Source organism: Megascapheus bottae, chromosome 16 (assembly GCF_031878675.1).
Source record: "Megascapheus bottae isolate mThoBot1 chromosome 16, mThoBot2.hap1, whole genome shotgun sequence".
NCBI classification, from domain to species: domain Eukaryota; kingdom Metazoa; phylum Chordata; class Mammalia; order Rodentia; family Geomyidae; genus Megascapheus; species Megascapheus bottae.
Window position 1 is genome coordinate 42,353,891 of NC_143524.1, and position 21,973 is coordinate 42,375,863.

The following is a 21,973-nucleotide window of genomic DNA, read 5'->3' on the forward strand; positions in this document are numbered from 1 at the left end:
ACAATCACTCTTTATATGGCTTTTGTTTCTATATCCTGGAGGTCCTGTCATTTACTGTCATTCTATATGACCTTATGTATCTAGATTTTGTTCTATTGTAAATCTCTGCTAGGAGAGTCCAAGGTTTCTACTAATTATGACAAATGAGGGAAGCCATTGAGCCTATGTTCCTTTCAGTCTGGCTTACTTCACTTAATGTGATTTTTTTCCAAGTCTTTCCATTTCCTTACAAATGGGGTGATGTCATTCTTTCTGACAGCACCATAGAATTCCATTATGTATAAATACCATATCTTGTTGATCCACTCATCAAGTGAGGGACATCTGGGTTGGTTCCATATCTTTGCTATGGTAAATAGTGCTACAATGAACATTGTTGTGCTAGTGGTTTCAGGATGTCCTTGTTCTACAGTCCATCTCTAAAATCAAACTCTAAGTTATTTTAAGGTAGAGCCACTCTATGTGATTTTGGGACCTGGTGTATTGTATAGATGTTTATTTGAATTTGGGAAAAGAAGGAGAACAACAAAATGATGAGACAAAGAAAAAAACAATGTAACAGCAATAATCACAAGACAATATGTTGGAAATTAACTTTACAGTGGGGGGCGACCTGGGGGAGGGAAATCAGGAGAAAAATGTGAGTGGAGATAGTGTTGGAGTAGCAATGTACTCACTACTTTAAATATGTAACTGTGACCCCTCTGTACATCACTCTGACAATTAAGTTTTTAAAGGTACAATTACCATATAGCAACCCTAGCCAAAATGAAATCACATAAACTATGGAGTGGAAATGGGCATAATAAGCATCTTTGATCTGAACTAAATTGCGCTATCAGCTGCTTTTCCTCGTGTTCTCAGATCATTCAACTTCCTGAAGATGCACACTTGTGGTTTTGTCTGAGGGCCATCCTGAGATCCCCCATGTGGGTCAGATCGTGTTAAATTCAACTGATCTACCTCAGACCTTCTTGCCCTAAGATTGCATCTATTAAGGTCTCAGCCTACCTAGTGGGTTATTACAACAATTGAGAATTCTGCTGACTTCCTAGCAGACAGAATTTTGTAAATAAGAAAAAAAATCTCCGGACTTGAAACATATCATTCATGGATACATATAGACTAGTAACTAAACCCAAAATGCTAATGGAATGACATAGATTGAGTGAAGAAATGAACTCTGCAGATAATTCCTGAGAACCCTGTTGAGTAGAGCCATTAGGTGAGACACCTTGAGTGATAGCTCAGGAGAGGATGAACAGAGCTTTCATAGCAGAAGAGTTGTTTAGATATGCCTAAGACAGCTGCCTGCATTCTGCATGCAAGGAATCCAGTGTGATCTCCACTGCCTAAAGCTCCACAATGACTGCTGCCCCCATTAGCTCTGCTCCAGCGTCTTCTCTCCTGGCTGTCCTGCAGAACTCCACTTCCTTCTGAGGGCAACTTTGGCTTATGCCCACCCAGTCCTTCCCCGATCCAGCCCTGGCTACCTCCCCAAGGCCAGTTGGAACGGGGTTATTTTTTTTTTACCCCTTCTTGTCTTTCTTCTGTAACAAGATTACAAGAGATTTCCCACCCTCCTTTGTCAAAAAAAAAACAAGTCCTTTGATTTAGACAGTTTTTCCCTCTCTACAATGTTTATTTCACTGACATTATTTCTACTAAGTTTTCTTGCTAAAATCAATAGCTGCCATGCCAGTCATTTTTAAAAATCACTATCCGTTTCCTACTTTTTTTGCTAACTTTTCAAATGACAGAAAACACATGTTCTAAGATGCAGATACTTAAGCACACAGGTTGATAAGCTTTATGATGTGAACACATGAGCATACCACATACTCACTGCCAGATCAATATTCAGATGCCATGGCTGCCTGGTTGTTGAGGTACCACCTTCTCAGAAAGCTCTAACCAAGCTGGTGCCAGTGGCTCATGCCTGAAATCCTAATTACTTGGAGAGCTGAGATCTGAGGATCACAGTTGGAATTGTCAGCCCAGGCAAGACAGTCCAAGAGACTCTTATCTCCCACAAACTACCCAAAGCAGCCAGAAATGGGGCTGTGGCCAAGTGATAGAGCACTAGCCTTGAGCAAAAGCAGCTCAGGGACAGCACCCAATCCTCCAGACTAGCACAAAACCAACAAAAACCCCTCTAATCAGCTTCTACTAAGACATAGCTCCAGGCCTGCCTGGCCTTCTTTTGCCCTTATCTTCAATAACTAAATCATAGGACATGCAAAACCTTTTTATTTCCCCTTTGAAGGATGGGAAATTCCAACTTCAAATAAAAATTTCATGGAAGGTGAAAGCAGCATTTTAGAACTCAGATGAACAGTACAAGCTTCTGTTTGATAATCCTGTTTTCCTCAGCAAGTAGGCTTAGTCTTTTCTTGATCCCTGAATCTTATCTGTCCACTCTCCTAAGATTGTACTTACCCATCCTTCTCTTAGCTTTGAACCAAGTAGACCTGCATTTCTTCCTTTCTGCCACCTCCTTTATTTGCTCATTATTTCCAGAATAATACCTTGGACTCAGCCATACTCTCTAGACCTTACCAACCTTTATGGTTAAGGGGACTTGAATCCTCTTTTCTGGTATGACCTTAACCTAAATGTTCCATGACCCCCAACCCCTGATCTCTGGGCCAGTTACCCACATTTTTCACTGATCATCTTTGGTAAACAATATTGGTTTTGCGATTTTGGAGGATTTTTTTTTTTGCTTGTTTGTTTCTACTGAGAGGAAGGGGGATTTACACAGGAGAAACAGCAAGTGCCACAGGAGATCAAAAATAACAATGTAGAGTTCGGCTGAGTGTTATCATTCTCAGAGACCCCCCCCCAGGAGAATCTTCCTTCACTTCCCCCAGGAGACACTCCCTGGTTCTGCTTTTTCCCTGGGCACCTCAGGTTCCTTGTCTTCTGCCCATCATTCAAACTCTAACTGCTCCAGAGAATGGGTTTTTCTCTGTGTTCTGTCACTAGAGCTTTCCAAATAACAGGAGGAGGCAGAAGTCTAGTGAGTGAGTAAATGGTCTTGGTTTCTTCAAGTCCCCAGAGGATACCTGAAAGTTAGACAAATAATGCTGAGTGCATCCTGAAAGGAAATCAAAAATATTGGACATTGTTTTATTTGGTTAAAAGTGCATTCTATAATAATTAGTGATAAACAGCACCTTTTCATTTCTTGGTTATTTGCAGGTCTTCACAAAATATATATCCAAGTTCTTTATTCATTATTTATTGGATTTTTGATTCTTTGAGGTTTTGGTGCTTGAGTTCCTGAATATTCTTGTTATTAAGGGCCCTTACAGACATATAGCTGGTAAAGATTTTCTCTGTGTCTGAAGGCTGCCTTTTTAGTGTACTAAATTCTTTCCTTCCCAGGCTGGCTTTGAACCATAATCCTCAGATCTCAGCTTCCTGAGTACTTAAGATTACAAGTGTAAGCCAGCAGCATCTGACTTTATGCCAACCAGTAAGGTTTTTTTCTTTTTTCTTTGCTTTTGTTTTTTTTTTTTTTTGCCAGTCCTGGGCTTGAGCTCACGGCCTGAGCACTGTCCTTGGACTTTCTCAGGGCTAGAGCTGTACCACTTGAGCCAGAGAACCACTTCCAGCTTTTTTCTACATATGTGGGACCGAGGAATCAAACTTGGGTCTTCATGCATGCTAGGCAAGTACTCTACCACTAGGCCATACTCCCGGCTCGACATTCAATAAGTTTTAAGGTTTCTTCTATTCCTTTACGTAGTAGTTTCAAGTTTTTATACTGAGGTCTTTGATCCATTTTGAATTGATATTAGTAATAGATAACAGACAGGGATTCAGTTTCAGTCTTCTGCCCAAGGTTTATTCCTACTTGTTTTTTTTAATGAATTTATTAATGTTGATTTTTATATCATATTTTAAATGACAATTTAACAAACAAGTGTCCAAGGAAGGAATCTCTATTTACAATCACTGGGACTTACTATTTAGAAGTTAATCAAAATTAGGCTAAGGGTTTCTATGTCATAGGAACATATAAGAAATAAAACATTATGTCTATAGAGTCATAGATTTTTATGTCTATATAGTTACGTTTATATTTCCATTACCATGTCCATAGCTTTGGGTATGCAGTTATTGAGTCCTCGCTCTTGTACTCTTTGGATTTAATAGCCACATATTAAGGATACCATGAGCCTTTGGTCCTTAGGTCTTGACTTGTCTCACTCAACATGATTTGCTCTAGATTCATCCATTTCCCTGTGAATGCCATTATTTTATCTTGTCTGTTGGCTATGTAGAATTCTATTGTGTATATATACCACATTTTCTGTATCCATTCATCTGCAGTAGGGCATCTGGCTTGTTTCCATCACCTGGCTATTGTGAATAGTGCAGAGATGAACATAGCTGAGCAGGTGTCCTTATCATATCTTGGGTCATGATGTTTAGGATAGATTCCCAGAAGTGGTATGGCGGGATCGTAGGGAAGGTCTATTTTCAGTTCTTTAAGAAACCTCCACACTGCTTTCCAGAGTGGCTGAACTAGTCTGCATTCCCACCAGCAGTGTAATGGGATTCCTTTTTCTCCACAACCCCTCCAGCAACTGTCATTGTCTGAGTTCAAAATCTTGGCCATTCTTGTTGGGGTAAAGTGGTATCTTAGGGTTGTTTTTATTTGCATTACCTTTATGACCACAGATGATGAACATTTTCTCATATGCTTTTCTGCCATTTTAATCTCTTCTCTGATAAGTCTCTCTTTAGTTCCCTTGCCCATTTAGTGAATGGTTTATTGGGTTTGGGGGGATTAGTTTCTTGAGTTCCCTGTAGATACTGGATATTAAGCATTTGTCAGATGTATTGTTGGTGAATATCTTTTCCCCGTTGGTTGGCTGTCTCTCTACTTTTGCAACTACGTTTTTATCTGTACAGAAACTTTTTATTTTTGGTAGTCCCATTTATCGAATCTCTCTCTAATCTGTTGTGACCCTGGGATTCTGTTCAGTAATCTTTTGCCTATGCCTACGAGTTCCAGTGTCTCTCCTATTTTGTCATGTAGCAGTTTCACGGTTTCCGGTCTGACGTTGAGGTCTTTGATCCACTTTAAGTTAATGCTTGTGCCTGGCGAAAGGCTAGGGTCAATTTTTAGTTTTCTGCATGTGGCTGCCCAGTTTTGCCAGCACCAATAATTGAATAGACTGTGTTTGTTCCATTGTATATCTTTGGCTCCTTTGTCAAATACAAGTTGCCTATAGGTATGTGGTTCTATTTCTGGGTCTTCTATTCTGTTCTTCTGATCTTCTGGTCTGTTTTTGTGCCAATACCAAGCAGTTTTTGTTATTATGGCTCTATACTAGAGTTTGAAGTCTGGTATTGTAATACCACCAGCATTGCTCTTTTTGCCTAGAATTGTTTTGGCTATTCTAGGTCTTTTCTTGTTCCATATGAATCTTTGGATTATATCTTCTATTTCCGTAAAGAATGTCTTTGAGATTTTGATGGGGATTGCATTGAATTTGTATATCAATTTTGGCAGTATAGCCATTTTCACTATATTGGTTCTCCCTAGCCATGAGCATGGGATGCCTTTCCATTTCTTAGTGTCCTCTTTAATTTCTTTCGTTAGGCTTTTATAGTTTTCATTGAATAATTCCTTTACTTCTTTGGTTAAGTATATTCCTAAGTATTTTATTCTTTTGGGGGCTATTGCAAATGAGATCATTTTCTTGATTTGGCCTTCTGTTTGTGTATTGTTGGTGTACAAGAAGGCTACTGACTTCTGAAGGTTGATTGCTTATCCTTCCACTTTGCTAAAGTGGTTTATTAACTAGAAGTTTGCGAGTGGAGTTTGTCGGGTCACTCAAATAGAGGATCATGTCGTCTGCGAATAAGGGTAGTTTAATATCTTCTTTCCCTATGTGGATCCCTTTGATGTCCTTTTCTTGCCTTATTGCTCTGGTTAAGGGTTCCAGCACTATATTGAAGAGAAGTGGAGAGAGTGGGCATCCCTGTCTAGTTGCTAATTTTAATGTGAATGGTCCCAGTCTTTCACCATTTAGTATAATACTGGCTGTCGGTTTTTCATATATGGCTTTCACTATTTTGAGGAATGTACCTCTTATTCCTATTTTTTCTAGTGCTTTCAACATGAATGGATGTTGTATTTTGTCAAATGCCTTCTCCACGTCCATAGAAATTATCATATGATTCTTATCCTTAGCTCTATTGATGTGATGTATTACATTGATTTGCGAATGTTAAACCAGCCTTGCATCTGTGGGATGAAGCCTACTTGATCATAGTGTATGATTTTTAAATTTGTTTCTGGATTCTGTTGGCCAATATTTTATTGAGGAGTTTTGCATCTGTGTTCATTAGAGAGATAGGTCTGTAGTTTTCTTTTTTTGTTGGGTCTTTCCCTGGTTTGGGGATGAGAGTAATTTTAGCTTCATAAAATGAGTTTGGTATTGCTCCTTCTGTTTCTATTTCTCAGAAGAGTTTCAAGAGTAGAGGTGTTATTTCATCTGTAAAAGTCTTGTAGAATTCCGCAGTGAATCTATCTGGACCTGGGCTCTTTTTGTTTGGCATTTCCCTGATTGCTTCCACAATTTCGTTGTAAGAGATTGGTTTGTTCAATTTGTTTACCTCATCGCTGTTCAGTGTTGGTAGCCTACATTTATTTAAGAAACCATCCATTTCTACTAGATTTTCTTGTTTCTTTGAATATAGTTCCTGGTAATACCTATTCATTATTGACTGCATTTCTTGGGAATCAGTTGTAATTGTTCCCGTGGGGTCTCTAATCTTGTTTATTTGAGTCTCCCCTTTCCTTTTTTTGATTAATCTTGCCAGGGGTCTGTCTATTTTGTTGACTCTTTCAAAGAACCAACTTTTTGATTTATCAATTTTTTGTATAGTAGATCTTATTTCAATCTCTGACTATTCTGATTTTATTTTTGTTATTTTTGTCCTTCTAGTTGTTTCAGAATTAACTTTTTCTTGCTCCTCTAGGTGTTTTAGGGTTTTTTTTAGGTTATTTACATGCTCTTCTTCTGTCTTTTTAATATGGGCTCCTAGTGCGATAAATTTGCCTCTTAGAACTGCCTTTGCTGTGTCCCATAAGTTCCTTTGTGATGTTTCTTGATTGTCATTACATTCAGGGAAGTTTTTAATTTCATTTCTGATCTGATCTGTTACCCAGGAGTTATTCAGAAGTGTGTTGTTCAGTTTCCAAGTGACTGAATGTTTTTTGACTTTGACTGCATTGTTTAGAATTAGTCTGACTCCGCTGTGGTCTGATAGAATGCATGGGATTATATCAGACCTCTTGTATCTGCTTAAGTTTTCTGTATGAACTATTATGTGATCTATTTTGGAGTGTGTTCCATGTGCTGCTGAGAAAAATGTAAAGTTTTGCCATTGGTTGGAAGACTGTGTATATCTGTTAAGCCCAGCTGGGCTATGGTGTCATTTAAGTCGATGGTATCTTTGCTTAACTTTTGTTGAGTTGACTTGTCATTTGTTAAGAGTGGTGTATTGAGGTCTCCCACTATGATTGTGTTTGAGTCTATCTTGTTCTGTAATTCTAAGAGAGTTTGACGAATTTGGGTGTTCCCGTGTTGGGGGAGTAAATGTTTATAAATGTAATATTATGGGCATGGATTGTACCCTTTGCTAATATATAATGGCCGTCTCTATCTTTATGTACTGATTTTACTGAGAAGTTAATTTTGTCGGAGATTAAGATTGCTACTCCCGCTTTTTTGCATGGTGCATTGGAGTGGAAAATTTATTTCCAGCCTTTCACTTGGAATTTGTTTCTGTCTTTGGCGATGAGGTGGGTCTCTTGGAGGCAACATATGGATGGGTGGTGTTTCTTAATCCAGTCTGCTGCTCTGTGTCTTTTGATTGGATTGTTCAGCCCGTTCACATTTAGGGAAATTATGGAGAAGTGGTCAGTGTCCATTGTCATCTTTTATTTTTATTTCTAAGATTTTTTCTCTCTTCTTTTTCCCCTTTTGTGTTTAGTGAATTATAGATATTTGCTTCTTGATGGGGGTTCTTGATATTCTAAAATTTGTTCTCAATTAATTAATAATTTTTATAACAGTGGTTTAGTGTGCATGTATTCATAAAGCTTCTCTTTGGAGTGAAATATTCTTGTTTCTCCCTCAAATGTAAATGCTAGTTTTGCTGGATATATCAGTCTGGGTTGGTAGTTGTTGGTCTTCAGGACATCAATGATGTTTTTCCAAGCTTTTCTTGCATTTAGGGTTTATCTGCTGTAATTCAAATTTTTCCTATTGTAGTATAGCTCTTTCTTTGTTTTTGCAGCATTTAAGATCAATTCCTTGGTATTCGAGTCTAGTGTCTTTACTATGATATGTCTAGGATCTTGCCTGTTTGGAGGCCTGAAACCTTCAATAATGTGAGTATTTTCCCTTTTGAGGTTGGGAAAGTTCTCTGCTATGATTTTGGTGAATAAGGGTTGCATTCCTTTGTCCTGAAATTCTGCGCCCTCATCAATCCCTATTATACGAAGATTAGACTTCTTTGCTGCATCTGCCAGTTCCTGGAGTTCTCTCTGGTGGATTCTGACCGATTTTTCCAAGGTGGCGATTCTCTGTTCCAGCTCTTGTGTTTTATCTTCCGTTCCTGATGGTTTATTCTCCATCTCAGTCAATGTGCTGCTTAATGCCTCCATTTTTGCTTGAAGTGTGGACACTGAGCTGATCATGTCTGCTGAGAGGGTATTGAACTTTTCTTCCACTTCTCTTTTGAATTCGAAGAGTTCCTTGGAAATTTCTTCCTTTTGTTTTTGGAATACAGCCTTCATTTCCAAAATCAGCTCCTTGATTTGAGTCATATTTCATGTCTCTTCAAGTATCATTTCTTGGGATGGTGACATCTCTTTCATCCCTTCGCTCTTGTTTCCCTTTGGGCTTTTTGTGAGACTTTGATTATTTATGTATGTCGTACTTCGTCTTTGCGCTCTTCTAGGCATCGAGAACTCTTGTTGTAGTTCGCCCTGTGGTCGGTAGGTGGCGGTGTTTACTTGGATTGGGACCAGTGGCTTTCAGCCAAATTGATTCCGCTGCTGACTAGGTCAGTTTGCAGTTTTTGCAGGTGTTTGGCCTGTTCCCAGAGGCCGTGTGCTGCTGCATGACTAGCTCTCAGCCCAACCAGTGGCCTCACAGTGGGCTGTGGGATGGGTCTGTGCACATCAGTCTCAGCGGGCTGCGCGGATTGTTGGTTTTCCTGTGCTGCTTCCAGGGGCGGGCCCCCGGCCAAGGGTCTGGAGTTTGGGAGTTTCCAGGGGCTCTCAGCTGGACCAGCTGGTGTCCTCTCTGTTCCCAGGGGCGGGGCCCAGCTGAGGATGTGGGCTCCAAGGGCGGAGCCGCGCCTTTCTGGTTCTCAGAAGGTGAGATTGGCTACTGGTCTGCCCTTCAGTTCCCTGCTGTGCTTTCCACCGCTTTGGCCAAGAGTCTGTGACTGTGGGGGGCCCCTTGGTGCTGTCTTTTGGGGATTCCCAGTTGGAGGGTGCCCGGCTCAAGATTTGAGTGAGACAGATGCTGGTTCCCAGACTCTCTCAGACCCCACCCGCTGTTGTAAGGCAGGGTCTCAGCACCCCCCACTCTCCAGACCCAGTGGCCTGGGAGAGGAACCTGTTGGGCGGGTGAGCTGGGACACCTTCACCCCCTTAGGTGGGGTGTTGTCTTAGAGCCTGCCCACCTGTCAGTGTCCAGTCAAAGGCCTGGGAGAGGAGCCTGTTGGGCGGGTGGTAGCCCTTTGGGGGGGGTGCTGGGTCTTAGCGTCCACCAGCCTGTCTGTCTCCACTCAATGGCCTTAGGGGAGGGGGCTGTTGAGGGAAGGGACAGGATTCTAAATTCCTTGCCCCGCTGCTCCTGCCAGTCTGTCTCTGGCTGGGTGGAGGGGTCTGAGTTAAGTTCTGTAGCTTGGCACCAGCTCTGCTTTCCCGATGGGTTTGGGGACCCGCTGGGCTACTCACTCCTCTGTGTTTGCTGTAGGTGCTGCACGGTGTTGGAGGATCTTTCACTCCCCTCAGATCTCCGCCACCACGTGTGGTCCGTGTCTGGGTTCCGCTGCTTGCTGTTCTGTTTCGGCGTCTGGGTTCCGCTGCTTCTGCCACTGGCCCTGGTCTATGCTTGTTTCTGCAGTGGTTGGGGCTGCCCGGCCCTCACGTTCCGAATTCTTTGAGAAAGTTGTATGTAAGCTTTATCTGGATTTCTTTTCCGGTTTGAGTTCTTCTCCGTTGCCTTTTGAATTTGTTGTTGTGGATTTCTTAAGGTAGTTGGCTCGTGGGACTCCCTGGTTCTCTCTTTTTGTGAGAGAGAGCTAGGCAGCGTCCCTATTGTCTCGGCGCCATCTTCCGTCTCTATTCCTACTTGGTTTTGAGGCCATTGAAAATGAAACTCTTCTCCATATTTTTCTGTCTACTCATTGTTGGTATACAAAATAGCTACTGATTCTTGTGAGTTGATTTTATACCTTACTCTAGAGCCAAAGGTGAAATGTCTTCGACATTATTAAAGGATGAGAATATTGAAGAGGCCAAAATCAGGTTGGTAGAGGATACTTAGACACAGAGATAGATGGAGTAAGCTCTAGCATTCAACAGAACAGCTGGGTAACTCTACTTCACAAACTCTCTTACATATTTTGTAAATAACTTATAGAAGCAGAGTGGGCAAGCTCTGAAAACAAAGCAATGACAAGGAGATGGAGATATTTGTCACAGTATTTGATCAGTATACATTGTACACATGCATTAAAATACAATATGCCACCTCATAAATATTTAAATTGTTATGTGTTCATGAAAAAGTCAAAAATGTTTAAAGAGATGGAAATGCAAAACACACAAAGATGTTAATCATGGTGCAATGTGTACATGTTAATATTTCACATTGTAGCCCATAAATGTATATTACTAAAATGACAAGAAATTTATTAAAAGCTTTAAGAAGAAAGAATTTTATCATTAGTTTTGCTCTACTGAAGTTGGCTAAGCTGTCAAGAAAAGTAATTCAAAATAAATTTGTTTACCCTGTGACTTGAGTGAAGGGACTTTACTATTGTTTGCTTCTTTATTTGCCTGGTTTTTGCTTTGTTTTTTATCTGAGTACCAAATTCTCTATTTCTTCCTCCTCCTCCTCCTCCTCCTCCTCCTCCTCTTCTTCTTCTTCTTCTTCTTCTTCTTCTTCTGCTTCTGCTTCTGCTTCTGCTTCTGCTTCTGCTTCTTCTTTTTCTAATATTTGATAGACTCACAAGTGTTCGACCCAAGAGTTGACAATTTCAGATAAATCTTTCCAAGTGAATAGTTTATTCCTTGAAAACTGAAGACCTTGCCTATTCAATACTTCCATCCTTAAAATCTTCAGGTATTTTGCATACATAAAAATATCCAATGTATATTTATAACATCTATGTCTGTTACTCTTTTGTCAATCCGTATACTCTCTTTATATTTTACAATTTTGGTGTCTCAAATTCTATTTTCAATGTCCTCAGTGAAACTTTAGGTTGAATCTCTTCCCACTTAAAAAAATACAATTAATAATTTAGGGGCCTGGAGCATGGCCTAGTGGTAGAGTACTCACCTAGCATTCACAAAGCCCTGGGTTTGATTCCTCAGTACCATGTACACAGAAAAGGCCTGAAGTGGTGCTGTGGCTCAGATGGCAGAGTGCTAACCTTGAGCAAGAAGTGTCCAAGGACAGTGCTCAGTCCTGAGGTCAAGCCTCAGGACTCCCCCCCAAATGTAATTAATTATACAATTCTTGAGTATGATTTTGTCTTTTTAAAAATTGTATTTCCAACTTTGATACAATTTTCTTTGTAAATCTTAATTTTTCGCTATATCCCTTCTCAACTTCTGAAATTTTTAAATTTCTTTTTGCCACTGTGTGTGTGTGTGTGTGTGTGTGTGTGTGTGTGTGTGTGTGTGTGCCAGTCCTAGGGCTTGAACTCAGGACCTGGGAACTGCCAGTCAGTCTTGAGCTTTATTGTCCAAGATTAATGCTCTATCACTTGAGCTACAGCTCCATTTTCAGCTTTTGCTGGTTAACTGGAAATAAGAGTCTCATGGACTTTCTTGCCCAGGATAACTTCAAACTCTGATCCTCAGATCTTAGCCTTCTGAATAAGTAGGATTAGAGGCAGGAATTTCTTCCCACATTTCTTATTAGGACCAAATAGCTATACAAGTGAGTTTCATTTTCACATATCCATACATTGATAGAATGCACCTTGATCAGATTTACCCTCCCCATCTCCTCCCTCATATTCCTTCCTCTCCCTTCCAAAGCCACTCTAAAAGGCTTAATACATGCATGAAACATCTTGACCATATACATCATCCCTCACCTTCCCGTTTGTCATGTGGGTAAATCCTGAGGTAAACCCCACCTTGGTTGATTTCTTTGGTCAAAAAATGGTATCTAATTGAGCCATCTTGCTTCATTTTCCATTCTTCTCAAGACTTATTTACCTTACTAATTTCTAATCGTACTGCAAAGATTACTTCTTGTGTTTCCTACTTTGGAAAGTCTCTGTTCTGTCTCTTCCATGTTCAAGTAACTCTCTTTCGAGTGTGCATACAAGCTCTCCTGTTGACAGTTCTAATACTGTAGTTCTGACTTTTATTGTATGTACCCAAGTGTATATCACTTGTGCGCCCTTATTCTAAATGGCTGTGGAAAAACAGCACACCAAAAAAGATATGTGCCCACATTCCCCTAGTCAACAGTCACAGTCACACAAAATCAATGACAAATTAGAGGAAAGAATTTGTCTTTTATCTCTTTGCTTAGTGACGTTAATAATTGTTGGATTAAGTAATCAAATTCTTGAATTTGACCATGTCACATTTTGTATTTTCATTACATTAGCCAGAGAAAAATATAAAGAAGTATCTTTATGGTTTATGAAAATCAGTTCATTAAATATACTCTTCCCCCCAAAATAAAAAAAATAATATGCTCATTCAGTAGGAGCTAATACACAACGTATTGTACTAGATTTTTGAAGAAATAGACATACATAAGAGTTTAGGGCTTCACTCAAAGCCAGGTATATGACTTCACTCTATAAATGAACACCCGCCATAAGTTTTGATGGTTCCTCATATAGTGAATCCCTTCTACCAAGACACTCCAGAACATCAGGAAGTGATGAACACTTCTTTTGTATGTGAATACACATTTACTTTGTGAGGACCTTTTATATGAACTCAGTATGAGCTGGTGACTTTGGTGAATAACATTTGCCTTTTTCATTCACTGAAATTCACAATCACACTGATTTGTAAGATAGATCAAACCTCCAGCCAAGACAGGTTGATATAATTTAAATGAAATTATCACATAGCAAGCTTATAGGACATAAGGTATAAGGTACAGGTGTGACTCCAAAGAGCTGAAACACCTAAAATCAATCTTTGGGAAATAACTATAAATAGTTACCATAAAACTATATTTTACTTCCCTTCGCCAGTTTTAGCAAGACAAAAAAGCTCCACCCTGCACAGCTTGACAATTTGACAAGTCGTTATTACTGTATTCAGCTTTTGCCATAGCATAGAATGTGTAATCAAATGATTTTATGATAGTAGACCTGAAAGATGGCATTGGAAATACTAGCTTATGCTATTCCTGTATGCTCTTTCATCCTTTTCCCTTTAGAATATTTTGTTTCCAGAATTCACTCTGTGATTGGGCACATGTACATGGCTCAGCATTCTGGGAACACATTTTACAGTAAGCATTTCTACACTGGATAGTATCAATCTTTTTTTAGGAATCCTGAATTTCTCTTAGAATACAACACAAGCCATGCATTAACTACTCAAGAGACTCGAGATCTGAGAACCTCAGATTGAAGCCAGCAAGGGCAGGAAACTTATGACTAACCACAAAAAAAAAATCCACCTCACCAATTAACCACCAAAAAGAGAGATGTGCATTCAATGTCTCAATTGGTGGAGCATTAGCCTTGATGGAAAAAAAAAATCTTAAGAACAGTTCCCAAGCCCTGAGGTTAAGCCCAAAGACTGGCAAAGAAGGAAAGAAAAAGGGATATGTGTGCACAAAAGTCCTGCTCCACTGAAGATATTTGTTTCAGTAACACAAATGGGACAAAGACCATTTCTACTAATGTCTTACTGAATGCCTTCTCACTTGGCATTTTGCATTCATCTAATTCCTCCTAAACCACTTGATTCATTAGTAAGATGAAGATAATAGTCCCTATGTTACATGTTTAGAAATGTAAATAAGAAGGCATGTGAGACGTGTGAGATCTATATGCAACATAGATCTCAAATAAACATAGCAAATAACTCTTCTATTGCCATATAGCACACTTGCTGGAAGATGCAAAAAAATGTCATATTCATAATAAATGTCATGCTGTGAATACACCAACAGGTCCATACTACTTCACAACCTTATTCAAAATTTAAATACAATGGCTTCCTGCTTGATGAAGTTCACTCTTTTCAGAAGAGGCTGACCCAGCTTTCCTAAAATACATCTCCATCCCTCATGTGACTCCCCGCGTATCAATGGAAACTGGCACTAGACAAATGACCTAGTATCAAAGGATTTGTGGGAACTTTTCATTTAATACTTACCAAAGGAAGACTAGGTAATTTTAAATCATCTTCAAGGTGAAAGTACTACTGGATATCTTATTTGAATGGAACCTTTCAGCTTATGATAAGCCTGGTCTTGTTTCATAACTACTCATGGTCCCTATAAAATGTTTTCCTTTTGGATGCTTTCAGGTGAAGTAGTCTGTGCCCTCTCCCACCTCCTCCCATCTCCCCTCACGTTCAGAAGAATCTCTCCCTATTAGCTGTACACTCCAGAATTAGACAAACCTTTGTAATTAGGTGGAGGTCCTGTGTCTTCCTTTCTCTGATAAATCTCCAGACTCCCATCAGCCTAATCGCTACCTAACCTCTACCCAGTTACCCACATCCTTGAAGTTTTCTCTTGTCAACTGTCTCTGATCATCTTGTGCCTGGTAAATCACATTTTTTTTCACTCAAAACACGAAAAACTTATAAAGGACTTTCAGGAAGAACAGTAAGAGCCCCAGGTAAGGAAATATCATAGCAATGTCGAGTTCTGCTAAATAGTGTTCTTTTCAAAGATCTCCCAGTAGGAGCTCGGCTTCCCACTAGACACTCAGCAAACCTATATTTTCCTACCGAGTTCACATCCCTTGTCTCCTTCCCATCATCCAAATACTGGAACTCCTCTAGAAACTACTTTTTCTTTGTTTTCTGTCCCTGAAACTTTCCAGATTGCAGGAAGGGGCAGAAGCCTAGTGACTGAATGGTCTTTGTTTACTCAGGTCCCTGGTAGATATGTAAATGGTACATCCTGAAAAGAAATTTTAAAAGCATCGAACAATATATTTGCAAAGATCTGCTTTATTCCACATAGGTACTTTTCAATGATTTTTCTCCTTCAATTTCCACAGTACTCTGAATAGCTGCCATCATTATATTTATACTTTCTAGACAAAGATGAGGTACCTATAAGACCACAAAATGTGTGGTAAGCCAAAATCCAGATTCAAATTCTAGAAACCCTAGTACTTTTTCTTTCTTTTTTGTACATCCAGTACTGTAGCTAGGTGTTCTTGTGAAAATGAATGTCAATAAACATCTCTTCGAGATCAGGATTTCAATTCTTTGATTGGACGTGCCCTGAAGTAAAATTGCTACAATGCAGGATCATCATACCATGACAGGTTAGAGGGACACAACCCTCTCTGAGGGTATTTGGCTAGAGTTTAGGCATATACTATGGAGGTTTACTAATGAAGAACATTACCTTCATGTTAAATATTTGTTACAAGCACTTCTTTTTTTCCCATAATGATTTATTTTATTTTTACTTTTTATTTTATTGTCAAGAGGATGTATAGAGGTGTTACAGGTGCAGGTAGTGAATACATTACAAGCACTTCTTAAGGTTTATTCTCTTGCTTTGAAACAACTGAAACTTTTATGTACAAGTACTACAGCTGTTTAATTGTGAGCTGTCAGATCCTTCCCTATGCCTGAATACAGTGACATCTGCCTTCCACAGGACCCTGACCACGGTCCCAAGAAGGGAAACAGAACAGAGCTTCTACTGTCTCTTCTATGTACTTTACTAAATCAGTTTCCTTCCCCTTCTCTTTCCTGCCTTTGTTATTCTAACAGGCACTGGAATGGATATTTCTGGATTAAAATGGTAATAGTTATGGATAGTCATTTCTAGTAGTGAACTCCCTTGCATATTCTTTGGAAGACTTCCCTGGTAGTGCTGAGTGTCCTCACTTTCTGAGTATCTGGAAAAGACTATCTTTCAGTTTCAAAGAGTAATTTTGCTGCTTGTAGTATTATTGGTTGGAAGTTCTTGTTGTCTCTGTTGTTGTTTTCTCTTTTTTTGTTTTGTTTTTTTTCAATACTTTGAATATGTTTTCCCATTGACTTTTAGCTTGTGAGGTTTCTGCTGAGATTGTTCTAAGTCTGACGGAACTTCCTATAAAAAACTTTGATACTTTTTTTTCCTGCTAGTTTTAGGATTTACATTTTTTTGCACCTTTACTATAATATGCTTCCACGACGCCTCCATTTCTCTTATAAGATTTGGAAAGTTTCACCCATGATTTGTGAAATAGGTTTACATTCCCACTCTGCATATATGTAGTTGTTTCTCTGTGTCCCATAAACCTCATAGGTTTTCATTGGTTTTTTCATTTATTCCTTTTTGATTACTTGCTTGGTTTCTTTGTTTAACAATGTTAATTTTTCAGAGTGATTTTCAAGTAACAAAATAATTCCTCTTGATCAAATCTGTTGTGGAAGCTCTCTATTGTGTTTTTTATTTCAATAATATTTTTCAATTATATTAGTATCTTATTGTTTCTTATCATTTATGTCTCTATGATGAATTTCTTAATGGAATCCCATTTTTATTTACCTTTATTGTTATGCTGATTTCCCTGCATTTCATATGTCTCTGAAGTGGAGATTCCATAGACATAGCTCATCTATGAAATTTCAAATTAACACCCATTTCTGAAGAATCAGTAAACCCTTTAGAGTTTTTACGATTCCTTTCATGTTTCTTTCTCTTTTTTCTGTTGTTGTTATTGGTCATGGGCCTTGAATTTAAGGCCTACACACTGTCCCGAAGCATGTTTTCCTCAAGGCTCATGTTCTACCACTTTGGACAAATGAGTGTGAGATGGGAAATTAAAAACTGCCAAAGGACATGTTTCTAAAATGAAGACTCTTGTAGGAGGTTAACATTAGAAATATATAACCAAAGTGAATACAACAAAAGTTCCAAAACTACATTGTCTCCACAACCATATTGATATTGAATAGATTGAATGAAACCACTGAAAATGTTTTCATAAATTGTTTTCACAAAGCCAGACACTCTCGTTCCTTTTCTTCCTGAAAACTGAAAAATTATGTGAAGTTAAAATATACAGCTCCATTCTTAACCGCCCATAGTTCTAGGTAAACAAATTCAGCTCCATAGGCTATAAAGCTTTGTGGCCATTAGTTGGAAAACTCAAGACCTGAAGCTTTTAGGCTACTGTGGTCAAGGGGCAGCAAAATACCAAAGTCCACATTCTCTCTCTTATTTGTTTGGTCCTGATACCATAAATGATGGGATTTAAGGTGGGTGGGATGATCAGGTACAAATCTGCTAACAACACTTGCGTGTGCAAGGGCACAAACCCCTGCCCTAACCAAGCTACATAAATGGATGCCATGCCAGGCAGATAGTACAGAGCCATGACCCCCACGTGGGACCCACAAGTGCTTAATGCCTTCTGCTGAGCATTCTTTGAAGAAAGACCAAATACTGCCCTGAGAATCAAGACATAGGAGGCAGCAATGAAGGCCACATCAGAGCCCACGAGAATGGAGGAACAAATCAAACTGTACAGACTGCTGGGCATGGGGTCAGCACATGCTAACTTAGCCACAGCCATATGTTCACAGTAAGAATGGGGAACCACAGTGGAGCCACAGAAAGGAAGATGAGTCAACATCCAGCTCAGTGGAGTCATAGCTATGGCAGCTCTGATGATGCTGGCCACACACATTCCTAGCACCATTTTCAAGGTGAGAATCCTACTGTAGTGCAGGGGCTTGCAGATGGCCACATAGCGATCAAAGGCCATGGCCAGCAGCAGTCCTGACTCCACAGCTGTGGCTGAATGGATAACGTACATCTGAGTGAAACAGGCATGAAAGCCGATGGAGCTATCTCCTGAGCAGAAGAGGCTCACCATCTTGGGTACCACAGAGGAGGCCATGACCATGTCCACAGCAGCCAGAACACACAGGAAGCAATACATGGGCTCTTGGAGAGAAGAATCCATGCAGACCACAGTCATGATGAGAGTGTTTCCTAACAGGGCTATGGTGTACAGAGCACCCAGGAAGATAGCCAGCCCAAGATAGGAAGACTGCAAACCCGGAATGCCCACAAGGACGAAGGTGGCAGGGGGCTCCATTGTGTCGTTGTAAGTTGGACCCAGCAACATCAGGGACATTGCTTTCTTATACAGTACAAAGGCAATGAAAGAATATGATACAGCTCTATCAGATATATTCACATCTTTCATTTTAGTAAATCCTAAGAATATTCTCATTTGAGTGGTATTCTCAAATCAGAAAAATAAATCTGTGTTCGTTATCCTGGTCCATCTTCCATCCTTGTCAAGACTCATACCTTTCTACTCAAAATTCAAGGATACATTCTTGTGTTCCTCCTCCCTGCTCTCTCTCCCTCCCTCCCTTCCCTCTGTTCCCGCTCTCTCTCTCTCTTTCCAGTCTCACCCTTTCTCTCTTACACACACACACACACACACACACACACACACACACACACACCTTCCTGAGTTTTAATGAACTCTTCCACGCTCATCTACAAGAAATCTGTGTGGACAAGTCCAGTATTCTATCCATGATTTCACTGTGTACAGTCAACTGTGAGCCTTCGCTTCAAGTCCTTTACTAAGTGCTCCTTAGCTGTAGAGCCCAAGTTCATTAAAAAGAAAAATATGTATTGAACTCTTGTGACTCGCGCCTTCATAACCAGTCCATCCTTGAGACTCTGTTTCCAGTTAACCAGGTAAAATGCTGGGCTGAAGTGTGGCTCAAAACTTCAAGCTCTGATCTTGAGCAAAAAATCCAAAAGAGAGCATAATGCTTGAGTTCAATACCAAGTAAAAATGTAATATTTACCTTCATTATTAGAGTTTCAGCTGAATCAGTAGTAAGCCAAGGAAACAATTCTTTTCATCTCTATGCTCAGCTATTGAAAGTTGAAACATGTTGATTAAGCATTGACTTTCTTGAGGTCAAATGCCATATTATTTATTCTTGGGATGATGCCTAAACAAAACATGAAGGAAGCATATTAAATTTTGTTAATGAGTTAAAAGTAAGATTATTAGGAAATATCACATCACATGTATGGGGAAGGATGACGAAAGGGATGACTTTGACCCGGATACATTGTACTTACAAACTTTTTTGCCCCCCCCCTTTTTTAAGAGCTGAGGACCAAATTCAGGGCTTTACACTTGTCAGGCAAGTGGTCTTCCACTGAGCTAAATCCCCCACCCTTGAAACAGTTTTTGTGCAACTACTTAAGGGTAATAAATATAGGAGGATAAAAGGAAGGAAGACAGAAGGAAGGAAGGAAAGAAGGAAGGAAGGAAGGAAGGAAGGAAGGAAGGAAGGAAGGAAGGAAGGAAGGAAGGAGAAGAAGGGAGGGAGGGAAGGAGGGAGGAAGGGAAGGAGGAACAGAAAGAAGGAGGGAAGGAGAGAGAGAGAGAAAAGAGAACAGATAATAAACTGCCTAAAAATTTTCATAATCTCTAACTTTCAGCTAGGTTTTCCTACTGTGCTTGATTCAATGACAAAATACACATGAAATCATGTGGCAATAGTAAGATGAATCCTACTACAAGCAGTTGATTCCTCATTATAACTAATCTTATCTTTATATTAAACTAACATGACACTTGAAAAGATAGTAAGTTTTATCCTTTAGAGATTGTAGGATATTTAATGAATGTAGTATATTCCAGTACTAGGCTAATGGTAGTATCTGTAATCTGACCGTATTTCTTGAATTGTAATTTAGGTCATTCACACAAGACAGTTGATAATGATTTAATTTAATATTTCATCTATTCTTATCTAGCAAGTATGTAATATGTTGAGATACAAGAACAGATTTTTTTCCCACTGTAACCATCAGAAGTAAAAGTTCTTGGGATGATTAATCAAGAAACAACTATAGAATATATAACAAATAAGACTTCCTTTCCTTTAGGTTGTATGCTTTCATGTAGAGGTTTGAACATGTATAACTCATACACAGAATTCTGAGAACACCCAGCAGATTCTTCATCTTCGTTGGTATCATTCAGTTTGGGGAGGTAATAATTAATCTTTTTATGGAACCTTGAGTTTCCCTTAGAATATAGCATACAGATCCTGCATTAGTCTGTTACTCTAAAAGTGCTCATGATCCTTCATATGCAAGAAGCAAAAAAAGAAAGTGGCCCAAAGTATTGTTACCAGAGTCATACTCACCAAACTACATACCCTATTCTCATTTTCTAGAAAGTTGGTTTGGGTCAAATTATGTAAATTTACCAACCTTTAATTTGGTCAACATGGAGATTATGGTCTCTAGGTCAAAGAGGAGTTTTCAGATGACAAGCTATTTAAAATCCTTAGCCTAATGTTTGGCACATAAATGTTCAATAAATCCTAGTGTAGAAAAAAATTCTGTAGTTGTAGAGTGTTCCAGATAATACACTTAATGGGTAAAAATAGCAGCTAAAAACTACAGAAAAAGAAATATCAACACAACCTATCTACAACCCCTCCAAGTTTTCTCTTGTATTCTTGTGATCTTCCACTGACAGGTCTCACCCAGTAGACTTTCATGCCATTGTGACATAGAAGTTAATAATCTTCTGTTCCTTTCTAGGACATCTACAGTTTAGGACTTCTGTCTGCATGATGGCATTTTTCCTATTGCCACTTCTGATAAAATGACACCCTTTCACTTATCTACAATCCATCTCTTTTTTGGAAGTCATTAACAATTTATTTCTTTCATATGTTTTTATTGTAACTAATAGAAGGGTTACATAATATTCACCAGATAGAAGGTGCATTACTTCACAACATTGATATCCTTTCTCATGACATGGTCCCCATTTCCCTCCCCTACCTGCCCCTCATCTTGTTTTCCTCCTTTCCCTATCCGACTTTAAATAACCAAATACGCATATATACAATATATCAGATAACTAGGTGAAATACTGTAACAATATGAGATAACCAAGGGACAGCAAAAGAGATGAGGGATAATAATACATTAAGGACAACAATCACTCTTTATATGGCTTTTGTTTCTATATCCTGGAAGTCCTGTCATTTAGTGTCATTCTATATGACCTTATGTATCTAGGTTTTGTTCTATTGTAAATCTCTGCTAGGAGAGTCCAAGGTTTCTACTAATTATGACAAATGAGGGAAGCCATTGAGCCTATGTTCTTTTCAGTCTGTCTTACTTCACTTAATGTGATTTTTTTTCCAAGTCTTTCCATTTCCTTACAAATGGGGTGATGTCATTCTTTCTGACAGCAGCATAGAATTCCATTATGTATAAATACCATATCTTGTTGATCCACTCATCAACTGAGGGACATCTGGGTTGGTTCCATATCTTTGCTATGGTAAATAGTGCTGCAATGAACATTGTTGTGCTAGTGGTTTCAGGATGTCCTTGTTCTACAGTCCATCTCTAAAATCAAACTCTAAGTTATTTTAAGGTAGAGCCACTCTATGTGATTTTGGGACCTGGTGTATTCTATAGATGTTTATTTGAATTTAGGGAAAGAA

General features: G+C 39.2%; 1 protein-coding gene across 1 annotated transcript; it reads right to left on the reverse strand.

Annotated features, from left to right (window-relative positions):
- Positions 1 to 17,616: 17,616 nt before the first annotated feature.
- Positions 17,617 to 18,631, reverse strand: LOC150053416 (olfactory receptor 52I2-like). The gene has a single exon (XM_090349295.1). It carries the CDS (start codon positions 18,592 to 18,594, stop codon positions 17,617 to 17,619), a length of 978 nt encoding a protein of 325 aa, XP_090205421.1. The 5' UTR covers positions 18,595 to 18,631.
- Positions 18,632 to 21,973: the final 3,342 nt, after the last annotated feature.

What these genes read in the sequence shown, in the direction of transcription:
- LOC150053416 (XM_090349295.1), bottom strand. Translation starts at nt 18,594, where the DNA reads ATGTCCCTGATGTTGCTGGGTCCAACTTACAACGACACAATGGAGCCC.